This window comes from Limanda limanda, chromosome 21, assembly GCF_963576545.1.
Source record: "Limanda limanda chromosome 21, fLimLim1.1, whole genome shotgun sequence".
In the NCBI taxonomy this organism is placed as follows: Eukaryota; Metazoa; Chordata; class Actinopteri; order Pleuronectiformes; family Pleuronectidae; genus Limanda; species Limanda limanda.
In genome coordinates this window covers 13528273-13542106 of record NC_083656.1, presented here as the reverse complement: position 1 = coordinate 13542106, position 13834 = coordinate 13528273, and the positions used below count along the sequence as shown (strand labels likewise).

The following is a 13834-nucleotide window of genomic DNA, read 5'->3' as shown; positions in this document are numbered from 1 at the left end:
TAATATTGAATTAACTGAGAAAATCAGTTACTCTAGTGAGCAACACGTCCGTGCTTGACATCATGGGCTACATTTCTCGGGTGTTGTGCATGGTTCAAAATAACAGTTCTTGTCAATAAATAAATGTGTTTATTGAACTCGTCAAGTATCTTCTCCTCTCCTGCGCTTTTTTCACCACAAAGTCCTGCCTCAAGGCACAAAAAGTCAAATAATATACACTGAAAACATCACGTCTGCCTCACAGCCACTGTACAACCCGCAAGACGAGTACATCGAGTTCTCACATTTGTGGGAGGCCGTCAACGGGAGCGAATGAACAAACACTTTTTCTCGCTTCAGTATTTCAATATTTGGGGGCTGCTGCTTGCATTTCTCCTCTGCCTGGATGTGACAGTTATGACCTGAGGCTACGCTCGGCAGCTTTCACAACCGAAAAAACACAAGAAGATCACAAGATAACACAAAAAGAGAACAGCTCCCTGCCTCAGCGCAAACCATAGAAGAAAAAGAAAAGACAGAATGGTGAAAGGAAAGTCCTTCCTCTCTGAGTACGATAAGAAGTCTGTAAGGTCCATCTTGTCCCACTCTGTGTCTGCCAGGCGAGTGGTCCTCAAGAGTCTCCATGTTAGGAGTCTGCTTTCACGTGTCTGTGAGTTGAACAGCTCCTGTTCCTGCATCGTTTTGAGCAGATCTCAGAGCAGCAGGACCGATGCCCCCCCACACCCCCCCTGGCCTCTGACCCACCTCGCAGTCACTGTTAGCTGCGCTGGCCGAAGCTGTGCATGTGGGTGAGGTACTGGGTGAGGTCGTCCTCCCCGTCGTCCTCCAGGTGCTGCTGGTAGCACTGGAGCAGCTTGGCGGCACTGGCCTCTGATGGGACCCCCCCAGTGGGCAGGCAGGCCCCTGACATGTCCACGACGACGGTGGTCAGAGCTTTGATGTAATTCTTGGCCAGGGTGAGGGTCTCGATCTTGGACAGCTTCTTGTCGGTCTTGACGTGCGGGATGGCCTCCTGCAGCGCTTGGAAGGCGTTGTTGAGTTTGTGCATGCGCTGGCGCTCCCGCTCGTTGCTCTCCAGGCGGCGGAGGCTGCGCTCTTTGGTGCTGGAGGAGCGCTGCCTCCTCCGCCTCCCTCCGCCCGCTCCTCCCTGGCGGTTCCTGCCCCCGCTCCTCAGCGAGCCCCTCCAGGAGCCGCCGATCCGCACCGACGCCTCTGAGCCCTCCTGCTCGCTGGAGCCGGGTTCTGGTTCCGTGTCCGGCTCTAGCTCTGGCTCCGGGTCAGACCAGGTCTGAATGGATGTTTTGACGGCCTTCCTTTTGGACTTCATCCTGCTTCCTCCTTCTCTCCTCTCCTCCTTCTTCTCTCAGACAGATCTCACTGCTTCAACAGGCCTGGAAGAAAAACGTGTTTAAATTTAGAACTATTTGCACAGAGTTTAACCTCAGTTGGCCTGTAACCCCCATTTACTCCACAGGCCTCTCTCCAACTCACACAGCCTTGCATCCTGTTGTATCTAATCGGCCTCTTGCAGTGTGAAAACTCCATGATGTTGGCCTGTTAATCTACGCCTCTCTTATCCCCACGGTCCTGAGATAATGTCCATTTCAAGGTCACAAAAACACAGAGAGCAGCCATGCACGCTCAGCAGCAGCAGCAGTCGGGCCAATTCACCTCGGCTGCTCTTGAACTTCACTTGAACGAGTGAATGGTTTGACGTGAAATACTGGAGCCAATACACGACTAAATAAACGTCCTGATGTCAGAGGTTATTACATTAAATGTGCCGTGGCTCTGGATTCACAGGGAATTGGCGAAAAAACTATATCGTTAATTATCGGAATATATATGTTATCAATAGCAATATAAGCAAAGTCCAATTCATGTTGATGTATTAATTATTCATTGTGTCAGTACAATGAGGAGGAATAACATGTGATTCATCTACCTCAAGTGTTTTTCATTCTCTGTCCATAAAGATGAGTTTAAAACAACAAAAGTCTGTCTTTAAACTTACAGGAAATACACACCTCCTTAATCTTTTTTTTTAATTTTGTCTTGGGAAAGAATGTACGTCTACGTCTGAAAAACGGAATTCACTTTAAAACATAATCAGTGGACACATGAGGACCTTTAAGAACACAAAGGTCTCACAGATCTCGAAGATGAGATGTAACTAATAGCTTTTATTTTTACATTTGACATTAGCCATTTCATTAAGACTATGATGACTGTGTCTGCTTTTGTAAACTGAGAGAAAACCGTTTTTTATAGATAAAGATTAATCGACTCATATTAACATTTTGATCTCAATTAAATGTTTGCATATCACCCTTCCTTACTTCAAACTATATACTTTTAAATATACAGATATTGAAATGGAAAGCACTTTTACACAGAGGAGTGCACATGATGAAAACAACCCTCCACATCCCCACTGAGAGAGTTTTTCCTCCTCACTCTTTATCTCCCTAACACACATGGTATCACCCCAACGGTTTTTTTAATAACTGCAGTGAGATAAACAGGCTCCAGTGGAAGAGAAACAAAGAAAGTGAATGAACCACCATGACTGAATATGTGGTAAAAAAATAAAAGTCTTACCTTGGAAGTTGCACTAACTTTCCTCCTCCTCAGTGATCAGAGCGTCACCACTCACACTCCATACAGGCAGAGGGAGAGCAGAGGCGCGTGCCCGAGCCGCGCACTCCCGCAGGTCATCGTCACATGTGATCCACCTGTCGCTGACTGAGGTACACGTCGCGCTGCTCGGCCAATCAGAGGAGGCGGTGCTGCCCCCAGCTTGATGCCCAGATGTTCCAGCAGCCTCCTCCCCCTCCCCCTGCTGGGCACCGACACAGCATCAGAGGAAACTGCACCGAGTCCTGATGAGATCTGTCTTAACCGCAGTAGCTGTAGTACTGCACATCATCAACCAGGACAAAGTGAAAGTAGCAGAAGTACTCTGTAAACTTGTGCAACAAAATATATTGCATTCAAATGTTTTACTAGTAGATTAAGCCACACAAGGTGGGCCCATTTAAAGGGATAGTTCACCCAAAAAATTAAATTCACTCAGTATCTACTCAGCACTGGTGACCATTTCTTCAAATTTTAACTGATCTGGATACTTTTGAAGTTCGATCTATAAAAATGCAAATAGACCAATGTAGTAAGTGGTGGAACAGGTATCCAAATCATTTACTTAGCCAATTTACACTTACAAAAACACTATTACAAGTATGAGTCTTGTATTTCAAATTGTACTGAAGAGTATAGAAGTAGGCCATAAGCCATACAGTGTACTCAAAGTATTCAAAGTAAAAAATACTCATTGTACACAATGGATCTAGTCTGATATTCTTAAGTCATTATTATTGCTAGTATAGTAGAATATTGTATAGTAGTGTAGTATAGCCATATACTATAGTACTTAAATGTTGCAGTAGTTAGTAGTAGAGCTCATTTTAAATGCTCTGGATACTTGTGAAGTTTCATCCATCATTATATTTAATCAAATGTCTTATGTTTTAAATATAAGGTCGAAAAAATGACAGTATACTGTATATTATTAGTTACTTTACAATACTAATGGCCGCTGATATTTGTGCAGCCAACCAGCATAAAACGTGATTATTTTGGGTTTACTCCCCCAAATATTATTTCTGTATAAAAAGAAAGACCATAGCATAGTTTTGGCAGTTTTAATACCACCGTGTTAGTCCACAGTGTTTTCAGTTTCAATTCAAAGCTACATTAATTTACAAATCCTTAAATGAAGTTGTAAGTTTTGGATGACTTTAAAGAGGATCCTCTAGTGATGCATCACTTTAATGTCACTATACATTAAAAAGAAAGTGACATTGGCCCCTTTTGCACTATGATAAAAAAATTACTGTCTATCCATGTCCAAATTAAATTTCCGTTGCTTATTTTAATCATGAGCACTAGACTGTTCTCCCACAGTACAACAGAGTAAATGTGATGTTTTACCGCCTGAAATACAGATGAGATAGTTGGAAGATTAGGTAAAGGACATAAGCACTGCAGTTTCTCGTCCACTCCTTTAATTCCAAGCCGTTAACGTAATTTCCATTGTGGCTTATCACCTTCTCCGGCTTTGCTGCATTTGAATACAGTCCTCCAGGCCGCACCTGAATGTACAGAGGCAGAGCCAGGTCTCATTTTCAACTTTGTCAATTTTTTTGCTTTATTACCACGGAAAAAAAACACACTTCGCTTCTGTAATGAGAGAAGATAATGTCATAATAGTAATGTTATTGATATAAACGGCTGGATTGCCATCACACTAATGCCAAACCTAATAAATACACTTAACTAAGAATGAGGGGTATAGTTGACCTTTTTTAATTAATTACCCTCACACCTCTTGCCCTCCCACTTAGTCTGTTTGACCTGGGGCCCTGAAAACAACTGTTGGCAGTTGGGATTATTACAGGGGGGTCCAGAGAGAGGGTGGTGTCAAAATTAACTTAAATACATCATCTTCAGGATGTATTTTCCATAGCACAGTTTCTTCAAGCTTTCTTAACTCTCTATGGAGCAGTTTGTACCGATGTTTGTTCGTCTTTTATATTAAGTAGAAAAGACATTTACGTTAATATTATGGTTAAACTCCTCATGCCAAGGTTTCCTCTCAGCCTTGCCCTTTTTGCTCTTGCAGTGAAATCTCCGCCGAGGCTGTTAGGCATAACTCTCTGTATGCAGACAATGTCTTGCTCTAAGTATCAGATCCCAACAGTTTGCTGGTCATTTCCCTTTTGACAGCTTTTGTCTGCCTGGACATTCAGATTAGTCCTTTGTTTCATCAGATGTTTAAGGCCGACTTTAATCGCCGTTATAAAGAAAGACCCACAGGGATGGTTTCAGCTCAGCATGAATACCCTGTACCCAGTTAACTGCACCACTACAGATGATCTCTTTGTTTATTTGTTTGGTTGGACCTGGAAATGTCACAGAGCTCTGGTTCCCTGCTGGACCGTTTGTCCTGTAGGCGTGTCCCAAACTTTAAAGGTGTCATTGAGTACACAAGGTCATATTTAACCTCCCCACTGATTCCAATTCATGTTGACCCTGGTTTCCTGCAGGGTATGATAGACAGGGCGTCTCTTGAATTTCCCAGGAGATAAAATAGCTGAGTAATTTAAATGCCTTGAAGCCAAACTGGTGTTTTATAATGAAGGGTGTTGCACAGACATGGTCATATGAACTTAGTGTAAACATTGATTAGCATTAATGGGATGTGCTATAGGACTATATCACCATAGAGGATAACCGTGTAACAAGGCTCGAATGGTGAAGTTAAAAATCCTGCACAGTTCACATTTTGACCAACAAAATGAACCCCCAACTTTTATGCTTGTTCATAAAATATTAAACTTCAGCAGAGACCCACACTCATTTGGTCTGATAGCATCCTGAAAGGGAAACTGGGTGTGTTGCCACTTGCTGTTTGGGCTGTTTTTACAAAACTACAGGTACCATAGGTTTGTGGCCTAGCATAGCATAGCATTGCATAGCATAGAATAGCAGTGTTTTTAGCTCTTAGCATTTTGAGTCATCTATAGGCATTTGCAGCTTTGCAAAACCTGCTAGAATAAAAAGATAGGCTACATCAGAAAAGTCTTAGGCAATAATAAAATCAAACTTAATTGTCACCCAAAGTTAAAATCTTTTATTGAATGTAGTCACATGAAGAACACCAGAGTCATTTGGCTTTTACATTAAAAGTGATGTTAAAATATAATGTAGTTTTAACAACAATAACACTCTTTACATGTGTGTTTCTCCCAGCTCTGAGAAAACAAACACTTTTAGCGTATGTGTCCTTGAGCTTTGTGAGTGTGAGTGTGTGTCTGTGTGTATGTGTGTGTGTGTGTGTTTGTGTGTGTTTGTTTGTGAAGACTGGTCCTGCCAGCTTTCCTCTGCTCATCAGGTACACTGTATCTAATCAACCGAACCTCGCTGATGCCGGCACTCTGTGGAAACATTATCTTTTACTTTGAGTTTGTTCAGTTTCTGCCTCCTTTGGCCCCTAAGGCTCACACTGTTTATTCAGCCACAGCCTCTGATACATTCGGGGCTGAATACACTTCAGTAATGAGGCAGGCAAACAGGGCCTCCACAAGCATGTTCTGTTTGAGCAAAACAAACTGTAGAAACAACATCCCAACAAGATAAACCGGGACTTTCTTGAATCCAACCCATTTAAACGTAGAATTCGGTTTCAGACACGTTAAAACTATGACTTATTAAAAGTTGGAAGTGACATTATATATATCTCTGTTTCATCGCTCAGGTCCAAGGACGCAACCTGGCATAAAAAGCAGCTCCCAAAGAGGCCTGCAGCTGGAAAGGTACCAGCGCTGTTATGCAACCCGCTGTTTTTTTCACATCATCAAGCCAGTGGTTGTGTCAACTGTTCAAGCTGAATGCACTGTCACACAGTCCTGCAGCGCTGTGATGTCATGAACAGCAGGTGCTTTGAATCCATTTGGGGCCGAGAGAGAGAGAATGAAAGAGAAAAAAAAGGGAAAAAGCCATTACAATCCCTGACTCATCGTAAAAGAGGAGGGAGGTGGGGGTAGATGAGTCGGAAGAGGTGAAGAGGACGTAGATCTGGACGATTAGTCAGTTTTTCCATTAGACCAAGGCTGGCCGTCTGAAAGAAAAACAAGCGTGGATGTCACATGGGCCATGGTGACAGTGAGGTGGCCTTTGGCTGAAGGCAGCAGCTTGATAGAAAGGTGTTTGACTGCCACTGTGTCATAGACATGAACACCTGTAGCTCAGTGTGTGTGCGTGTATGTGTGTGTGTCTGTGTCTGTGTCACCGGCTGTTTATCTCACAGCTCGAGGTCTGACTCAGCGACATGGGTGAGGAAGAGGCAGGTTTGAGACGGCAGGTAACGCTGCGGCCTGGACGCAGCAGTCCAGCTCGGTGTTGACGGGGAAAGGGTGGAGTGCAGAGAGCGACTGATGCGCTGGAGGTGCCAGCTCCACTCCAGAGCTGAGAAGTCGTCTTCCCACTCCAGGCCTGCAGGCAAAACAAACCAAACACGCAATTAGTGACAATGAACCGCCAACAGCCCACGGCATTTGGGTTTTAGCAGGATTTTCAAACAGTGAAGTCAAACAGAGACGTTAAAGGAACACACCCAGATCAGTCAAATATCCAGGTCAATTTTGTTGTATTGCAGAAAAATTGCCTCTATTCTGTCAGAGTTATTTTATTTCAGTTGATTATCATTACCTGTATGTGGTTTAACCTATAACAATTCTTTAAATAGTTTTTTTCATAAAATATGAATCTGTTAAGTAACTTCAAAAGTGTAATTCATTTGGTAGAATAAAAAGGAAAATATTTCCCCATGAAAATAAAGAGTCTACAGGAATGTTGATGGTGCATCATTGATCAGTTAAGGGAAACAAACATGTCAAACAACTGGTTTGTACCACAGTCGTCTAATGGGACATCTGGCAGGTTGAAGGAAGCGGTGTTTGGCAGAGATGTGGAGGGCTCAGGGCGCAGCTTCATGGTGGGACCCTCCTGAGAAGAACAACAGTGGGTAATAACTAACACTGACCTCTAAAAGCTGTTTGAAAGTCATTCTCTAAAACAAGAAATATTCATTACAAAATCAATGATAAAGTTGACGAAGAAAATTAGCTGCATGAGTTACAATAAAGCTCAAACCCATCCAAGCCACAGTAGTCATGACAACAGGAGATCGGTACCTGATCAAACAGTAAGACCGTGACGTCATCATCGAAGGACACACTCCTCCTCAGTTTCCTGTCCCTTTTGGATGACTCTCCTGGACAATTGTAGTTTTGATAGGATTTTAAAAGACTTTTACGGGTACTTATATTAAGATTATCCCCATGAAAGACTTCACTGGGATCCTCCTCAGAGTTATTGTTGAGATCAGAGGGCAAATAGGCATTTTTTAAATAACTTGACACATTGTTGTTATCACTACAACCAGTAGCTCCTGTAATTGTCCTGCAATCTTGAGTGCTGCTTATGCCCTTATAAAGCTGCACGGGTATATCCTCATCGCAGAAGATGATCAACCTATTTGGGTGATTCATTGTAAGAACATGATGCTGGCTTGTTAAATTTACATTCCTTGTGATCAAAGTGAAAATGTCCCACATATTTAAGAAAAGTGTTTTCCATGAAGTATCCTTTGGACACTCTGAGACAGAAGAAGTTAATGCTGAGTGCTGGAGAGGCGCCTCTAGAAGACAACAGCGCTGAGGAGAGAGAGGGAAGGATGATGACCATGGGCTTGATCTGCGTTCAATGTTCCTCCACAAGTTAAGAGCTGGTTGGTCGGGGATACACGTGGTCAGCTGCCGCTTCTCATCATCCAGCGTCATCTGACCTGAAGATGTCCAGAACTGGAGGTCTTCATTCCTGGGTGAGAGATTCACAATCAGATGTATATAATTCGGTTCAGTTCATCATCTTGTGATGAACAGGTGAAGGAAATCAAACCGTTTCAGATATTTCTACTCTGGTCCTTTTTTTGTTACCAAGTTAGCCATAATAATATAATATAAACGAAATAAAAAGATGGACGACGTGTCTCCAATTTCTTCCACTATCCAGAAATGAAGCCAAAATATCCCAAGCACGAACGCTGCCATCTTGGGGCAATGACACCTGCCTTCTCTGTTCAGTAGCGTTTATGGGATGGAGTCGCGGTATCAAGCTAACACCGATACAATCATGTCGTCTCGCCCTGTTATTAGCATGAAATAAAAGAACTACCTAAAGGAGACAGAATTCATCCTTGAGAAAAATTTAACTTGAATTGTATTTATTTGCTTCTTGTCCCATCCACTAACATGGAGGATGATGGGGGTTTACGGCCTATGCTGCAGCCACCTGGGGCAATGAAGATGCTTTGGCTTCACTTTTGGGGAGCTGTCATGTCGTCCATACTTATATTGAGCCCATAATCTGGCAGTGTACTCTTTCAAAGTTAGCTAGAGGGCTAATATTTAGCCTGGTAAGCCTTGTGATCATGGCCACCACATACAGTAAGTAATATTTTCAGTTATCATGGTGTGAGTTCCCAGTTTTAAAAGAGCACTTCCAAATACTACCTGCTCTATTCTAGTTGCCATGTAAGTGGAATATACCAATACAACTAGACAATTAGTCAATTGTTCAGTTGAATATACCAATCTTATAACATATTTTCAATGTTTTTAGTCAACCAGGCAGGACAAGCTGGTAACGGTCTCATTTTGGAGGATACAGCCACGGTCAGCTGCGTTGACCGGGTCGTCAGAAGGATACAGCTTCTGAATTGAGACGCAGTTTATATTTAGCCAATACAAGCTTTGCTAAATATTATACCCATGGTAGCTAGATGCTTGATATGAGAGTAAAATGCTCGGCCCATGGGAACTTGGTTGATAACGGTGTGTTGTCTGGAACAGAGACTGCACCTGCGACCTTTGGGTTATGGTGTCTGTAACATGGAGCGACCCTTTCAACACAATTAATTAAACACACAGTTGGGGCACGTTGACCTAATAGGATATGTAGGCATTGTGCAAAGATGATTTCCTCTCACATGGGAACATAATTCCATTTCCAAGTCTCCCTTTAACCCACCAGATATTTTCATAGGTCAGCGGCAGTGCACAGACAGCCCTTCACATTCTGTTAACAACAGGATGTACTGAAACTGATTTGCCGACAAAACAGGACACTCACACACACACACACAAACGCACGCTTGCACACAAACACATACATTATTTGGCCTCTCACTCCTGAGCTTGAATAAATATCGGGGCTCATCCATCTGTGGAGACAAAGACGCAATAGGAAACTTTCACCGCTCTGCAGTAACCAAGCAACTGTGACTCAGGAAAGGACGAGAGGGGCTGACTCACAGCAGCAGTGACGTAAAGGATGTAAGAGGACACACACACACACACACACACACACCACTGTACGGTTTCACACACTCATGTAAACACACACACACACATGCAGTAGGCCACAAAGCCTGTAATCTGCCCTATTTCAGGTAAATTAACACCTAACTTTGTAACAGGTGGAGGGGCTCAGGGGACAGACACACATTCAGAAGGAGTGACACAAACACAACAAACCTTCAGCGTGTCCACAAGGTCACACAATCACATTAACCCAAAATCAAAATTATACCGTTTTGTCCTTCCTCTGTCACTGCATCTCTTTCTGTGAAGCCAGTTCACACCATCCAGTGAAACCACCAGAACGACTCCACCCCCGGAGTGTTCGAACTCTGTAGCAACAAAGAGAAGAACGTGGTCAAAAACCCGTATGCGTTGCTTCGAAATCGTGCTGCATCATAATGCTGCAAAATGTGTTGCAACACGCTTAATCGCCCGGCATCTGCACCATGCATGCATGACACCGGCACATTTCTCCTCCTACCTTGCACTCTGTGAGCCCCACTCATTCCCCCCCGTGGCTTTGAACCGCACGACAGAAAGCAAGGGCACCGGGAGACTGGAGCTGAACCTATATGGACGTAAAGAGAGGAGAGAGGGATGCATAGAAAAAGACAGAAGGAGGTGGGGGGGGGGGGGATCTGAAGGGCAGGGAGGGAAATAATGCAGGACGAAATGAAATAAGGGGAGTGTATACATGGAGGTAAGGAGAGATGAAAGAGGAGTGAAGGAGGGTGAGGATAAAAGGGAGAGATGTGAGGACGCAGAAAGGACAGAGAGAGCACACGTGCAGCAGCAGAGTGAGAGACGCAGATCAATAACTTATCTGCTCTAATGGAACACAGCCGTCCTTCTGACACAGAGTAACAGCTACAATGTGGAAACCACTGTCACACATAGGTAACTGTTACTGCTCAATAATCTTGATAATTTTAACCAAATATAGAGAGAATATGTTAAACAAATACCAGGAAAATTGACAAATGATTGCATGACTTTGCCGTTTAAACCTAATGTCAACATACAGTAGCTCGGTTTGATGTGGTTTAAATGAATAGTTTATCACGAAACCAGACCACCTTTTTAAAGGGTTCAGTGTGTAGAATTTAGTGACATCTGGTGGTGAAGATTCATGTTGCAGCTGAATACCCCTGAACTGATGGTACCTGGAAGAGAGACAGCATCTCTCACCTCTCCATGTTCCCTGGTCGAGGTCAAGTTGTAATAAAGGTGATTGTACGTTCGCAGTACTCGACCCGGTTTTGGAATATCTACCTTTTATCCATTGATTGTTGCCCTTCGGTCGAAGTGAGGACCTGAGGACACCAAAAAGCTATTAGAGAACACAAGGGAAATTTATTTAATTGTATTGTATTTTACTATACTATATTTTATGTTTCACATTCCGTCTACCACGAGTATTTGTCAACTGCCGGAGTTTTTCTGAATTAACTTGATCTGACTAGTGTCCAAACTGAAGACACTTTTTTTTTACTTGTGTATATGTTTAATTATTTGTGGGTTAAATGCTAGGAAGCCCTTCAAATGTACAGTATTTTTTTGCTCATGATCTCACCACTTGCAAAGGTGAACATTAGCTCTCTCTAGAGGCTGCAAGCAGAATAGCAGGTTGTGGCAGCACTGCAGCAGTGCTCTTCGGCTTGTTCTGTGAAAAAGAAACAACTTATCTGGTAATAAGTCTTTTTAAATTTGGCTAAGAAACATCAGAGAACCACTGATGTTATTATAACTTTTATGGATGGAAATGAATATACAACACTACTACTTCTAAAAACATATCCACTACTATTACTGTCCTACTGCTGCTGTGCATGTTCGTCCATTTCTGCTGCTGCTGTCTGTTGTACTGTCAATCAATCAATCAATCAAATTTTATTTGTATAGCCCATATTCACAAATCACAATTCGTCTCATAGGGCTTTGTCATAACCATTTATTCATCATCATTACCGCAGTCGTTTTTATGACCTAACTTCTCACCAGTATTATGGGAATTCCTGCTGATACAGTCCTCCCCCTGGCAACAAAATCACTGATGCTGGAGTTCTGCTTTACACACCCGGGCAGCATCATGATGTTGTTCCCAGGAGGCGACAGCGTCACCATTCAGTCCATCTCTGCATCCACTGAGAGTGGATAGGAAAGAAAGGAGGTGAAGTGGAGAGGATAGAGATGTAAGAAAAGAGACACAGAGATGGACAGACGGTGTTTAAATCCAGAAATCCTGTCTTCATTTAGCTTTTTCTCAACTTCCTCCCTCCCCCTCTCTTCATTCCCACTCAGTCGTCCTCTGCTGGATCGTGTCGCCCGGCAACCTGTACCTATCGACCCATATTGGGTCAGCGAGGGCACCCTGACTCCTGACTGCTTGTAGTACAGTGTTTTTGCATAGTCAACTGTTTTTTCACTGGACGGGGCAGAACACACAAGGATGTGATACAGCCGCCGAACTGAAAGCCTTCAGCTGGAACAAAATGTGCGCCGTTCCGGCCTATTTCCCATTCTATTTTCACATTGGAGTCATGATTGATGCGTCCCCGGCTGAGATTCTCATAATCTGATAGCTTCACAACTTGTGTATCTGAATGTCAAATGTATGAGGGATACATCTTAGGTTTCACATACATCATAGGTTTCCTCAGCCTGACTGGGAAGAAACTGAGAAAGACTATAAGTTGTGTTTTATTATCTGATACAGTTTAGTAAAGCAAGGTAAAGCACGGGCTGTATTTTCTTCTCTCATCTGCTGTGCGTCTTTAGCCAAAGGCATGCTGAAAGCGACCTCCACTTTCTCTTCATGGCAACAGAGATATGGCTCGGCTCCGTAATTCCCTGCGGCCTACTGGGAAACCTGACCTCGGGCCCCAGCAGGTGAACCAGTAACAAGAATGTGTCTGTTGTGCTATAGAAGGTGAGAACAAGCCGTAGCGCTGAGGCGACACTTCAAATTAATTGGTCGGCGGCCTGCTGTGTCTCCCTGCTCCGATTGACCGGTAACGTGCACGGTATATGCCAAAAGAACTGTGCAACTATCCTTTTACACTGTGGGAGCAGAATCATCGTATCCAGCCGGCAGACGGCAAGTGACACCTAACAATCTGTGAGAGGGGGGTAATTGGAGCTCATTGGGCTTATTCTGAGCATGTCGGATACACCATGCTCAATGCTTGGAGAGAAGCATGTGTGAGGATCCCGTCTCCAAAGTCGCTGTCCCACGCCAGGGGAATGGGCCACAGCAAAGCACTATGGGTAATATGGGGGAAAAGAAGCATCCAGTCAAGACGCTTGTAGCACTGTTTACAGCCTTTATTTGGACACGGCAGGGTCTCGCTGCTGCAGGGGACAGTGGCTTAGCGAGGGGGGGGGGGGTGGGGTAACTGTGACACTAGAATAACAACATGCAGAGCTGCAAATATGTCCCTGGTATGTACACATTCGGTCAAGGTGTGTGGCTTCTGCAGCAATGAAAATAAGGTGCTCTATCGTTAACGTGTAACAGAAGCCGGGGGGACTTTGTTTGCAGCTTTGGAAATTACAACGACACGAGCCAGGGTGCAGTGGAGCTCTGCCTGTGGTGATGAAATGAGCGACTAACTTGTTACAGATCAGCAACACAACAGCGAGCCGCGCCGTGAAGTCCCTTTGAAAGGGAGGGAAGACTTTTCTCTCTGGCGGGAGATTACAGGGTCTTAAAAGTGTTTGCTGACAGAGGGTCTTTAATATGATGACAGAATTGTGTAATCCATCTCAGATCAGTAGCTGAGTATTTATGAGCCTCTGTTGACAGCAGTATACACCTGCTCTTCCCCAGTCCAGACCTGGGAACAGTGCCT

The 13834-nt window shown here is 43.7% G+C and overlaps 2 protein-coding genes across 2 annotated transcripts; both read right to left on the bottom strand.

Annotated features, from left to right (window-relative positions):
• Positions 1–106: 106 nt before the first annotated feature.
• On the bottom strand, positions 107–2806 carry bhlha15 (basic helix-loop-helix family, member a15). The gene is made up of 2 exons (XM_061094733.1): positions 2602–2806; positions 107–1391 (listed from the first exon to the last, which is right to left on the bottom strand). Exon 2 carries the CDS (start codon positions 1325–1327, stop codon positions 758–760), a length of 570 nt encoding a protein of 189 aa, XP_060950716.1. The 5' UTR covers positions 1328–1391; positions 2602–2806; the 3' UTR covers positions 107–757.
• Positions 2807–5729: 2923 nt separating this feature from the next.
• On the bottom strand, positions 5730–8430 carry LOC133028084 (serine/threonine-protein kinase LMTK2-like). Its single transcript, XM_061095279.1, has 3 exons — positions 7755–8430; positions 7473–7566; positions 5730–7053 (listed from the first exon to the last, which is right to left on the bottom strand). The coding sequence occupies exons 1-3, from the start codon at positions 8400–8402 to the stop codon at positions 6863–6865; spliced, it is 933 nt and encodes a 310-aa protein (XP_060951262.1). The 5' UTR covers positions 8403–8430; the 3' UTR covers positions 5730–6862.
• Positions 8431–13834: the final 5404 nt, after the last annotated feature.